The 12,144-nt window shown below is 49.0% G+C and overlaps 1 protein-coding gene across 1 annotated transcript; it reads left to right on the forward strand.

The window, feature by feature from the left end:
- Positions 1 to 3,396: 3,396 nt before the first annotated feature.
- On the forward strand, positions 3,397 to 10,625 carry LOC133359852 (zinc finger protein ZFP2-like). Its single transcript, XM_061578407.1, has 2 exons — positions 3,397 to 4,953; positions 6,408 to 10,625. Exon 1 carries the CDS (start codon positions 3,602 to 3,604, stop codon positions 4,949 to 4,951), a length of 1,350 nt encoding a protein of 449 aa, XP_061434391.1. The 5' UTR covers positions 3,397 to 3,601; the 3' UTR covers positions 4,952 to 4,953; positions 6,408 to 10,625.
- The last annotated feature ends 1,519 nt before the right edge of the window (positions 10,626 to 12,144 follow it).

Here is a 12,144-nt window from a genome sequence, read left to right on the forward strand (position 1 = left end):
AGACTGTGGGGGAGAGGCCGTGGGGGGAGAGGCCGTGAGTGAGAGAGACCGTGGGGGAGAGGCCGGGGAGAGTCCGTGGGGGAGAGACTGTGGGTGGAGAGGCCGTGGGGGAGAGGCCATGGGAGGGAGGAGACCGTGGGGGAGAGACGTGGGGGAGAGACCGTGGGAGGGAGGAACCGTGGGGGAGAAACCGTGGGAGGGAGACCGTGGGGAGAGAGAGACCGTGGGGGAGACCGTGGGGGAGGAAGACTTGTGGGGAGAGGACCGTGGGGAGAGGACGTGGGGAGAGAGAGACCGTGTGGGAGGAGAAGTGGGAGAAGAGACCGTGGTGAGTAGAGACGTGGGTGAGAGATTTGATAACCGAGAGAGAGAGATCGTGGGAGGCCTTGGGGAGGCCGTGGGAGATTGTGAGTTGGAGATCGTGCGTGGGAGATCGTGAGTGGAGATCGTGAGTGGGAGATCGTGAGTGGGAGATCGTCAGAGGGAGATCGTGAGTGGGAGATTGTGAGTGGGAGGATTGTGAGTGGGAGATTGTGAGTGGGAAGATTGTGAGTGGGAGATGTGAGAGGGAGATTGTGAGATGGAGATTGTGAGATGGAGATTGTGAGATGGAGATTGTGAGATGGAGATCGTGAACAGGAGATATTTAGTTAGAGAGACCATGAGATATTTCTTGCGCCGATGTTAGACTTGCAGGCCGTCCATGCCTACGATCCATCGTGGGTTTAACCTGCAGGCTGAGTCGCAGTGTGAGGGAGCTCACAAATCCTTGAAAGATCTGTACAGGGTCCTTATCAATCTTGATTTGAAGCTTTCTTGACTGCAGAATCCATACTCTTTGGTTCTATCGGTAAAACTCACGTAGGTAGACAAAATAATAGATCACGACGTTTCGATCGCAACGCAATGCGACCGTCATCAGGTGAGAGGGATATCGTGAGAGGGAGACTGGGTCGTGACGTCACGTCTCTTTCCAACCCACCAGGTTTATTTTGAACAGTGAGAGACAGAATAACAACAACAAAATCCAGAAAAACGCATGTCAAAATTGTATAAATTGATTTGCATTTTAATGAGGGACGTTTCTTGTAGTTGGCCACCAGGTTTGCACACATCTGAGGAGGGATTTTGTCCCACTCGTCTTTGCAGATCTTCTCCAAGTCATTAAGGTTTCGAGGCTGACGTTTGGAAACTCGAACCTTCAGCTCCCTCCACAGATTTCTATGGGATTAAGGTCTGGAGACTGGCTAGGCCACTCCAGGACCTTAATGTGCTTCTTCTTGAGCCACTCCTTTATTGCCTTGGCCGTGTGTTTTGGGTCATTGTCATGCTGGAATACCCATCCACGACCCATTTTCAATGCCCTGGCTGAGGGAAGGAGGTTCTCACCCAAGATTTGACGGTTCATCGTCCCTTTGATGCGGTGAAGTTGTCCTGTCCCCTTAGAAAAACACCCCCAAAGCATAATGATTTCACCTCCATGTTTGACGGTGGGGATGGTGTTCTTGGGGTCATAGGCAGCATTCCGCCTCTTCCAAACACGGCAAGTTGAGTTGATGCCAAAGAGCTCCATTTTGGTCTCATCTGACCACAACACTTTCACCCAGTTATCCTCTGCATCATTCAGATGTTCATTGGCAAACTTCAGACGGGCATGTATATGTGCTTTTTTGAGCAGGGGGACCTTGCGGGGCGCTGCAGGATTTCAGTCCTTCACAGTGTAGTGTGTTACCAACTGTTTTCTTGGTGACTATGGTCCCAGCTGCCTTGAGATCATTGACAAGATCCTCCCGTGTAGTTCTGGGCTGATTCCTCACCGTTCTCATGATCATTGCAACTCTACGAGGTGAGATCTTGCATGGAGCCCCAGACCGAGGGAGATTGACAGTTCTTTTGTGTTTCTTCCATTTGCGAATAATCGCACCAACTGTTGTCACCTCACCAAGCTGCTTGGCGATGGTCTTGTAGCCCATTCCAGCCTTGTGTAGGTCTACAATCTTGTCCCTGACATCCTTGGAGAGCTCTTTGGTCTTGGCCATGGTGGAGAATTTGGAATCTGATTGATTGCTTCTGTGAACAAATGTCTTTTATACAGGGAACAAGCTGAGATTAGGATCACTCCCTTTAAGAGTGTGCTCCTAATCTCAGCTCGTTACCTGTGTAATAAAAGGACTCGAACACTTCTTTCTGTCTTCGTGTCTTTATTCAGGTTCACGTCTTTACCCACACGGCACTCTGTTATAACTCCTGTATTTGTAGCCCCCGGCTATTCACTGCTATTATAGCTTCCTCACCCCTCTGACTCTCTGCTTCATCTACTGTAACCTCCTCCCTGCAGACTTGCTGCTACCCCTATGTGCAGACCCTCTGGCTGTCACTGTATGCAGACCCGCTGCCCACTCTCTCTGTGCAGCCCCGCTGCTGACTGCAGCCTCCTTGCTGCTTCGGGTCGGTCACCGCTGGCCAACGGTGCCGATCCTCGCTTCCCCCGTGTTCGTGGCGATCTCGCCACACCCCGCTTCGCCCTACGTGGCCTTCCTCTGTTCCTGGCTCCCAGTCACTCCCCCTGCTCTTCCGGTTCCCCTCCTTCTATACTCAACCCCTCTCCCCCCCACGTGACCTAACTCCTCCCCCCCTGACGGCACCTCAGAAGGGCCGTTTACAACCGCATTACACCTGTATAAAAGACAACTGGAAGCCAGAAATCTTTCTGATTGAGAGGGGGTCAAATACTTATTTTCCTCATTAAAATGCGAATCAATTTATAACATTTTTGACATGCATTTTTCTGAATTTTGTTGTTATTCTGTCTCTCACTGTTCAAATAAACTTACCATTAAAATTATAGACTGATCATTTCTTTGTCAGTGGGCAAACGTACAAAATCAGCATGGGGTCAAATACTTTTTTCCCTCACTGTATGTTGGCTGGGTCATGTAGCCCGCATGCCCATCCACTGCACGCCCAAGCAGTTTTTGTTTAGCCGTATAGAGGGGTGGCTAAACGGGCGTGGTACGGGCTGGAGATGAGATGGCGCTGATGCGGTACGGAGGATGAAGCTCGTTTTAACAGTTGTTCAGTATGGCCATGGGGAGTCAGCGATGTACAACGGCAAACACACGATACACACAAACAAACGATAGGAAGTGTAAAATACAACCAAAGGTAAGCAAGTTGCCAAATGGAAATTGTTTAAGTCCAATTTATCAAGATTGGGCAAGGCAGCAACAATAACAACAGAACAATAGCCAACCGCGCTAATAGGAGGTGCGGGGAAGGGCAACAAATTAAACACAACAACAAGCAGCAGTTCTAAAGAAATTAGTTAGTCAATCCAGGTGGTGATTTAAAAGTGCATCGTAGCTCCCAGTAGCTTCCTCATACCGGAGAGGAAGAGCGTTCCAGACGTCCGCCAGAAGCAGCAGCAGCATCTGAAAGCGCCACGCGACGCAGCGACGACCACTTTCTTTGTTCTACAGTTAGCAACCGGTGTCCGTGGTTTCTAGCTTCACGACTTGTTTGCGATACTTCACAGGGGTGGGGCGAGGGAGATTCATTTTCCTTCGTGTGCCTCACTCTTTGCCCCAGTGCTAGGACGGGAATGATGAACGAGGGAGGAGAGATCAAGATCTACTGCCCAATCTGCAACTGGGTGGTGATCAGCCTGCCCGCCCTGGAGGACCACATGAAGCGGCACAGGGGCCGGACCGAGTCGGTGCTGTACCAGTGCCCCCACTGCCCGTACAGCACGGACAAAGCGGCCACTCTGATCGGCCACCAGAGGAGCCACGCCGACGAGAAGCCCTACAAGTGCTGGGTGTGCGGTGAAGTTTTCGCGAATTCGGGAGACTTCTGCTCCCATCAGAGCGTGCACATGAAGCGGGTACGACGCAGGAAGTCGATCGTCCCACTGCCCGGAGATGTCTCACCGGAAGAGAGGATCCTCGCAGGCGAGAGGCCGTATGTGTGCACGGTGTGCGGCAAGGCGTTTGTGCGCTCGGACACCCTCGTCATCCACAATCGGGTCCACACGGGTGAGAAGCCGTACAAGTGCGCCACGTGCGGCAAGGCATTCAACCAGTCGACAGCGCTCCTCAACCACAAGAGGACCCACACGGGCGAGAAGCCCTACGGGTGCACGGTGTGCGGGAAGCGATTCGCCCAGTCGAGGGTTCTCGTCAAACATGAGAGGACCCACACGGGTGAGAAGCCCTACAAGTGCGCCACGTGCGGAAAGTCATTCGCCCAGTCGGGCACCCTGGGCATCCACAAGCGCACCCACACAGGCGAGAGACCGTACACGTGCGACGTGTGCAACAGATCGTTCACGCACTTGGGCAACCTCAAAGTACACAAGAAGACGCACGCGGGCGGGAGGGCGTTCACGTGCCCCATGCGCGGGAAGGCCTCCTCCGAGGCAAGGAGCCTCCGGGCATGCCGGAAGGCCCGCGCGGGCTCGAGCGAGTCAACGCCGCCGGCCCATCCCCCTCTCCTCCGCCGCCGCGCCCGCGGTAGGGCCAGGCTCCACGAGGGCGTGACTGCCACTGAGGAGATCGTAGCGAGCCTCGGGGGCGAGGGTCCCGCAGCGACCCCCTCTGCGACTCCTTTGGCGACCCCCTCAGCATCGCTAAAATCACAACACGGAGAGACCCTCAGCTTCGAGACGTGGCCAGGGGTGAAGGTGGAATGCAACGGTGAAGATCCTTCTGCCTCCCTACAGATCATGAAGCAGGAGCGCGAGACTTGGCCAGGGGTGAAAGTAGAACTTGGGGGGGAGGATTCTTCAGTTCTTCTTTCGATCGTGAAGCAGGAACAGGAAAAAAGCCCCGGTTGTCAGACACGGCTGGGGTTAAGTTGGCACACGGGAGACCGAGTCTCTGCTTTGGGAACAAAAGTTGAGGTCTACGTGGGAAGAGTCAAGGAGGAGGCTCCAAGCAAGCATGTCGAGTGAGAGTAAGTCGTCGACTGGGACCTTTGTTAATTTGGTGGTGTGGGTGGAGGAGAAGCTGATCGAGAAAGATCAATTTAGAAAAAATGCCGTGCATTACATCAGCCATTCGAAAGCACGAGCGCGTCTGCACGACTGTTATGGCACGCAATGTGGAGGCCATATTTTTTGCTCTGAGAACAGATACACGTGAAGTGAAAACTACGTAGACTCTTTGTTTTATTTTACCAGGTAAGGCCCACCACTGAGCCACGTAGCTCTTTTTAAATCCTTTATATTAAGTTCACTTGCTTGCTTGCGCGCTTACGACTGTGCAAATCTTTCGGTCGTTTTTTAACCCACTTCCCGTGATCCAATCGAGCTGACATTTTGCACACAGACTCGTTGTGCGTGACAATTTATTTTCGTGAATATTTTTTTCCAAAATTTTCCACTTTTTAGGGAAATTTTTTTTTCATATTTAATTTAAAATACCAATGTGATAAAAATTGAACTCTTACTCAAGAAAAACAGAAATGAATAATAAAATAAAACCGATGCCACGCATATAAAGGATTTATAGTGAAAAACTTAGTTTTTACGGGTTAATTTTTTAGAAGTGACTTGGCCATCACAAATGATACCTCAATGAAGCCGCCTACCATCACGTGGACACTTATAGCAGCAGCCAGTTACTCTCTAAACGCCTGGTGATGTTGATTCTAAATGCATAAGTTCCAATCGTGACAGGGAGTGCAGCAAATGCTGCTCAAAACGTGAACGGATAACATGGCGGTGGTGACGCACACCCGGACACAAGGTCTCGACTTCAAAGGCCCACAGCTGCTGCTTTGTGATAGCAAAATCAAAAGGTGTCCTGACCAATGACGAGCCAAGGAGCGGAATCAAAATAATTCTGGTGCTTTGTGAGAAGACAGAGCCGAAGAAGAAAAATGTAGGATATAAGCGAAACGCTAAACCACAGAAGTCTGTTCTGCCAGAGGCGGGCTCCGGGACTTGTCCTCGTGACTGGCAATAATATTGAGCTCTAGACCGGTAGACTCCATGCATCACAGGGAGTTTTTTTTTTTAATCTTATTTTCATACGTGTCATTGGGTGAGCCACTTCCAAGCAAAGGCTTGCACTCGCAGCATTGCGATACAAGACGTGTGGGAGAGAACTGTGAACAAGACTTTCTACAGCCTACACACACGACCATAGTGTGAGGATTATTCCTATCGTGCTCCGATCAAAGTCAACATCTTTGAAGGAAGACCTGAGGCCACCACTACTCGTGAGTGTGCCCAGTACTTAGTCAACCCACAGGCGAAGGATAGTGAGGGTCGAACCAGAGACTGACACGGAACGATATAACCTGATCTGGAGCGTGTCCACTGAGCAGAGAACGAGACGTACAGACAACTGCTGGATGACTCTCGGAAAGAGGGGGGAAGACATGACGGGCGCTGTCTCTCCCAGCCGTTCCTCACTCTGCAAGGGTCAACCGTGTCTGGTGCCAAGGGGGGTGACGCACTGCCGCCGGCGGACGAGCTGCAAGCGATATCTGGCGACGTGACCATCGCGCACATGACTGTAGACGGAGCCAGACCCATCGATCTCTGCCAGCACGGGCACCGCAGTCAGCGTGAGCAGCATGCCGACTCGACAACCACTGCAGCGGTGGACGCAGAGCCTGGCTGGATGCAGCCGAGTAAAATCACATGCCGTGTGCCGACATACACCCACCAACCCAACGCATCCTGCTGGGGACCTGAGGTGTTTTCGTTTCAAGGAAAGACCGCTATCAAGCCGATCACCGCCTCTGGACCCCAGAACCACCAATAGCAGAAATCGTACGTGAACATAGTCAAACCATACTACCCGCTATAATTATTGGACCTCTTGGTGACTGCCCTCCAACACACACACACACAATGCACATATCGGTACAAATAAGATTGTTCCGCGGGGTTTTGGTTTCGCATAAGGTTGCCATTCCAAGATGGTGTGTTACTGATTAACTGGTCGTGGAGAAGCATTGTTCTGTCCCTGAAGTTGCATGAATACGGTCGTTTAGCAGTATTTTAGTCATTTGTTTCTTTTCATCACGTAATCTTGGCAATTAATGCATTGATGTCATACGGGCCATTGATACACATCTATTAGCCAAATCTACACACTGGCATGTACGCTATTCTTTCTGGATATTTCTTTAATTGCATAAGCATACCAATTCATTGATGTCATACTAGCCATTGATAAGCGTCTATTAGCCAAATCTACGCATTGTCATGTACACTATTGTTTTGGGATATATTTTTCTAATTGCGTAATCGTGTCGTTAAATCCACCACCACCCGACACAGCCAACTAGTAAGGGTTGTCACGTAAACAACATGCCAATTTGTCACTAGAACAGCTTGCAAGTGTGTTGGAGAGCCAAGCCACAACATTTACAATCTGAGTACAACATTTTGCCAGTAATTACAACTAGTTTCATCAGGCGACAGCCATATTTATGGAGAAGTCCACCTTTTCATTCCTTATATAGATGCGTAGATGTGGTGACGAAACTTCTGCGCTCTTGAGTCAACGTATATTATGCTTGCACATTATGCTGGCCCATTGATCTTGTCCTTCCTGTCCATTGTGTGTATTAAAATAGCCGTACCAACGGTAATCCCTATTGAAGTATGGTGGCCTGTATAGGCATGCATTTAAACAATGTATTTGATGATTCGCTTTCACACAGCACTAAGTCGGTAGCTATCCGAACGGTTAAAATTATTTTTATTTCTTTAAATATCGATGGATTATCTAATTAGTCTTGGCCAGTAGTAGCTAGTTTTGCACAGAACATGATAAAAAATAAATTGAGTGTCCTTGTTGGCACGCGTGTTCTGCTACTGCTGACAGTTGTATTTGGGAGTATTTAATATTTATTTCGTGTTCTTTTAGTCTCGTGCTGATCATTCGCCCTAATTGCCCAACATAGCATTTGCCACAAGTGCAGTTAATCCGATACTCACCTTCTGTTGATAGCTTCGGTAATACCTCTTTTGTACCAGATATTAATTTCTGTATTTTATGTACCGTGCCAAATCTAATTCGAATGTTTTGTTTTTCCAAACATCTGGCTAGTTTATCAGTTACTCCCGCAATGTATGGTATTTTGATCGTTTTAATTACTTGGGAAGTTTCAATGCTCGTGTTATTTGATTTGATTGTGGCATTCAATGCCCTGTTGATTTGTGCATCATTGTAACCGTTCATTTGCAGCGCTTCCTTAACATGTTTAATTTCGCTTCTCAGACTATCACCATCTGATACTTTCTTATCCCGATGAATGAGCGTCTTGATGAGAGCAGATTTTTGTGTGGGGCGATGGTGTGACTGCATTCAGATAGGCGTCGGTGTGCTTTTTCTTTTGGCAAATGCTGTGTTATTTGATCATTTTGACCCCGTCCGAGCAGAATATCCAGAAATGGTAGAGTTCTGTCAGCTTCCACTTCCATGGTGTACTGGATGGATGGGTTTTGCGAGTTGAGATTTAGAAATTCGTTAAGTTTATCTTTGCCGCGTGGCCAGACCACCTTTGTGTCATCCACATCTAAACTAAACAGAGTGTTTTAGTGTGCTTGAAGCTATTGCTTTTGTTTCAAAATCTTCCATGTACAAATTCGCTATCACAGGAGATAAAGGAGAGCCCATTGCTGCCCCTAGCAAGAAATAGATGTTCTTTAGACAGTGTTCAGCTAGTCTTGGGATATATTTGGCTAAACCTATGTTCGTTACCAGAGTGTCGAGTAATTTAATTGACTCGTTTACCGGAACCCTCGTGAAAAGAGAAGTCGCATCAAAACTTACGAGGCTATAATTAGAGTTAAGCTTAATATGTTTAATTATATTTCCGAGATGTTCAGAGTTTGTGATGAACGAAGAGGTCCTACCGATGTTGGGCTGTATTTGTTTCCTTACGTATTGTGTTAATTTCTATTTGGCAGAGCCTATTGTACTATGGTTCTTAATGGGACATCAGGTTTGCGAATCTTTGGTAGCCCATAAAGTCATGATGGTTTTGATGCCCTTGGTTTGATCAGGAATTGCTCTTCCTTGTGTAGCCGGTATGGGCTTAATGTAAATGACCCACAAGTATAATTGTGAATGAATATAATAATGACCATGGATTAAGCCCATAGGGTCACGTGGGTGCACAGTAGGCCACGCCCACCAGTAGAGTAATTAATTCAGGGTACAGGACGCCTATTCAGATTCAGGTAGATGTCGTACAGACGCACGAATGCTCCTCAGAAGAACACTTTGAAATAAAGAGTTGCAGTCACACAATCCTATGGTGTCCCTTGGTGGTGGAGTCATCCAATTCTCAGGAGGGCAGATCACAACGCAGAGTATCCACTCATCGCCTCCGAACTCATCTACTATAATTGTTTTTTTTGTACTCATTAACCGGCCTGACCCCTCGTAATGAACACGGGAGGAGAGGGATAGGGCGGGCCGGTTACACTTGGTGCCGTGACTCTTTTCCTTATAAGCCATTGTCATTTGGCAGCCGAGGTTGTGTTGCAGAAAACCCTAGAGGAAACCTTCAAAAGGACTCATCAACTCGGGGACCCATGGGAGGTCAGGAGACCACCGACACATTGCACATAAGGAGGCTGATCAATAGGTTGGACAGGGTCTTGGAGCAGCAGGTACAAGTGTCTGGGATGGGACAACATCTGATGAGAGGAAACCTATTGCGATTACTCAAGGCGTGTGGTGTGTGCAATGAAGAAAACCACACAACACTACTGCACTGCAGTAGGGCCAACTTTTGTTTGTTGTGCTTTGCAGCTGGTCATTGGAAACAGGTTCGCCCCCTACAGAACAGACGGACAGCAGAGGGACCAGGCAATCGAATGTCTTCACATCAGCCGCCGTTAAACTAGATCACTCGCTTCGCAAAGAGGGTCTGTGTGGGTGTTAATAATTCCCTCTAACAGGTTGAAGTCGACGTACAACAATGGCATGCTGAGGTCCAAGGAGCATTGTCGAAGGACCACACACTAGTTATCCAGGGATCTCAGAGAACCCAAGACCTGTATACCAGGAGAGCTAGTTAACATTTCGCCACGGTGGAGTCAACTCTGCTAATTGCAGGTGCGGGGAAATGACAACAAACTAGACACACGACGCGTGCGAGTCGCACAAGTGCGGTGAAGACGTCGGCGGCGGCGAAACGTCGTACTCAGATTGTGATTGTGGATTTACTCTCCAACACACCGGTGTGCTGTACTAGTGTAGAGAAAGTGCATGTGTGGAGACAGTATGTGTGTGGAGACAGTATGTGTGTGGAGACGGTGCGGGTGCAAAGACAGTCCGTGGACTAGCGGTCACGATCGGGAATTACAGGGTTGATAAATAAGACGTCGAGTTGTCGCAAGGGGGAATCGCCATGGAAGTTCAGGAATGGGCCAGAGAGTTCAAGAAAGGGGGCGTGGCCAGGGGCGGAGTGAGTGATAAAAGGAGGCGACAAGCACGGTTCGGGCTGCCATGGGATCGGGGTCGTCTCCACGCCGTCGCTGTCTTCATGTCGGTGCGGTCTTCGCGTTGCCGCTGTCTTCGCGTCATCGTTATTTGCGTGTCATCCTTGTCCAAGTTATCTGCGTGAAGCGCCCTAATCAAAATAAAGAATGCCCTCTATACTTTGTGTCGTCCGAGAGTCATGAAACTAGTTTAGCGTCGGAAATGCACATCTTATACCGTCGGTATATATACTTACCTACAGTTGTGGGCACAGGCCCATAGGGGGTGCCACACTGAGCTGGGAAAGGTTAGAGAGAGCCGGACCGTTGAGGAGCCAGGGTCCCAGACACCAGGTGAGGGGTTGGGGGGTTCTTCCAGAGCCCCCTGGAAGGTTCCAGAGAGGGGGTGGTACCGGGGGCGGAGAGCCCCCGAGAGGTGTATAAAAGGGGCACCTCTGGGACAAGCTCGGGGCAGTGTTCCCATGGGTGGAAAAAACCCAATTTTTCCAGCGGCAGGCATCGGGTTTTTTCTTTAATACAATTAAACCCGATTTCGGGGAATTAAAACCTGGTTTAATGAATACGAAACTCTGATAGGCTTAGGCTTCTTCCTCATTGGTGCTGCTATCGTACTCGGGGCCGTCGAGCACGGGGTAGTCGTAGAATGCGAGCAGGTTGGTCTTGATGAACACGAGCTTCTCCACAATCGTTAGGCGCCAGTGAGTTCCTTAGCTTGGAATGGATGAAGCCCATTGTTGAGAAGTGCGGTTCTCCCAATCTCAGATGATCGGGTTTAATATAAAAAGACAATTAAACCCGATTGTAAAAAACCCGACTGTGGCACCCTTGAGTGTTCCGAAGACGAAGAACAGAAGAACAGTCTAGCTAGTACCCTGGGACCCTGGGACCCGACGTCCTTGTAAGGGCTGGTGCCGAGCGCGGACCAGTGGTCAGGACCCGTACCTTGGCTGGGTCGGGTCAGTTAGCCTCCCCTAGGGCACAGATAGCCGGAGGGCTGAGAGCCAGGATTACTGAGTGTGAGGGCACGTTAGCCCGGAGGCTGTACCTCCCTAGAGAGTGGGAGTTAGGGGAGTTATGTTGTAGTTTACAAATAAACCGTGTTGCCTCGAAAGACGTCTCAAGTCTCCTGGAACCCACTACACTAGTAACGAATTGGCATGTTCTGTTTACGTGACAAACTTACTAATTGGCGGTGGTGGGTTTAACGACACTTTGATATTTACGCGATCTAACCCATGAAATTTATGGATAGTATTTTTTATTAAGTTGTATGTATGTACTGCTCCTGCATTATATTCTTGGTTCTTTCGGTAAAGTTACATTGTTTGTTTTGCACGCCACAGTGCCGCCACTCTCTTTGTTTGTTTTGGAGGCATTTTTTCTCGTAAACAATATGACCACCAAATCTTTAACGCGAGAGAACCTCCCGTCGTCGCTAAACAACTGTGTTTGTGTTGCTAGGGGGAACTGCCAGTCGGCGTTGCACATGAGCAGATGCGTGCTTTGGCGCGGCTCAGTTATCAAGATGAGCGTACATTGTACAAAGTGTGATTTTCTTAGTTTAGATGGAACCAAGGGCAAAAACAAATAGCAAGTGTTCATCCAGGGGCTTAGTTTGTTGTATTTGTGTACTCTGTTGAAACGTAAACCCAATAGTTTGTCAGTTAATA

The sequence above is a fragment of the Lethenteron reissneri genome, chromosome 66 (assembly GCF_015708825.2).
Source record: "Lethenteron reissneri isolate LAM-NWPU_2019-01 chromosome 66, ASM1570882v1, whole genome shotgun sequence".
Taxonomy (NCBI): domain Eukaryota; kingdom Metazoa; phylum Chordata; class Hyperoartia; order Petromyzontiformes; family Petromyzontidae; genus Lethenteron; species Lethenteron reissneri.

What these genes read in the sequence shown, in the direction of transcription:
- LOC133359852 (XM_061578407.1), top strand. Translation starts at nt 3,602, where the DNA reads ATGATGAACGAGGGAGGAGAGATCAAGATCTACTGCCCAATCTGCAAC.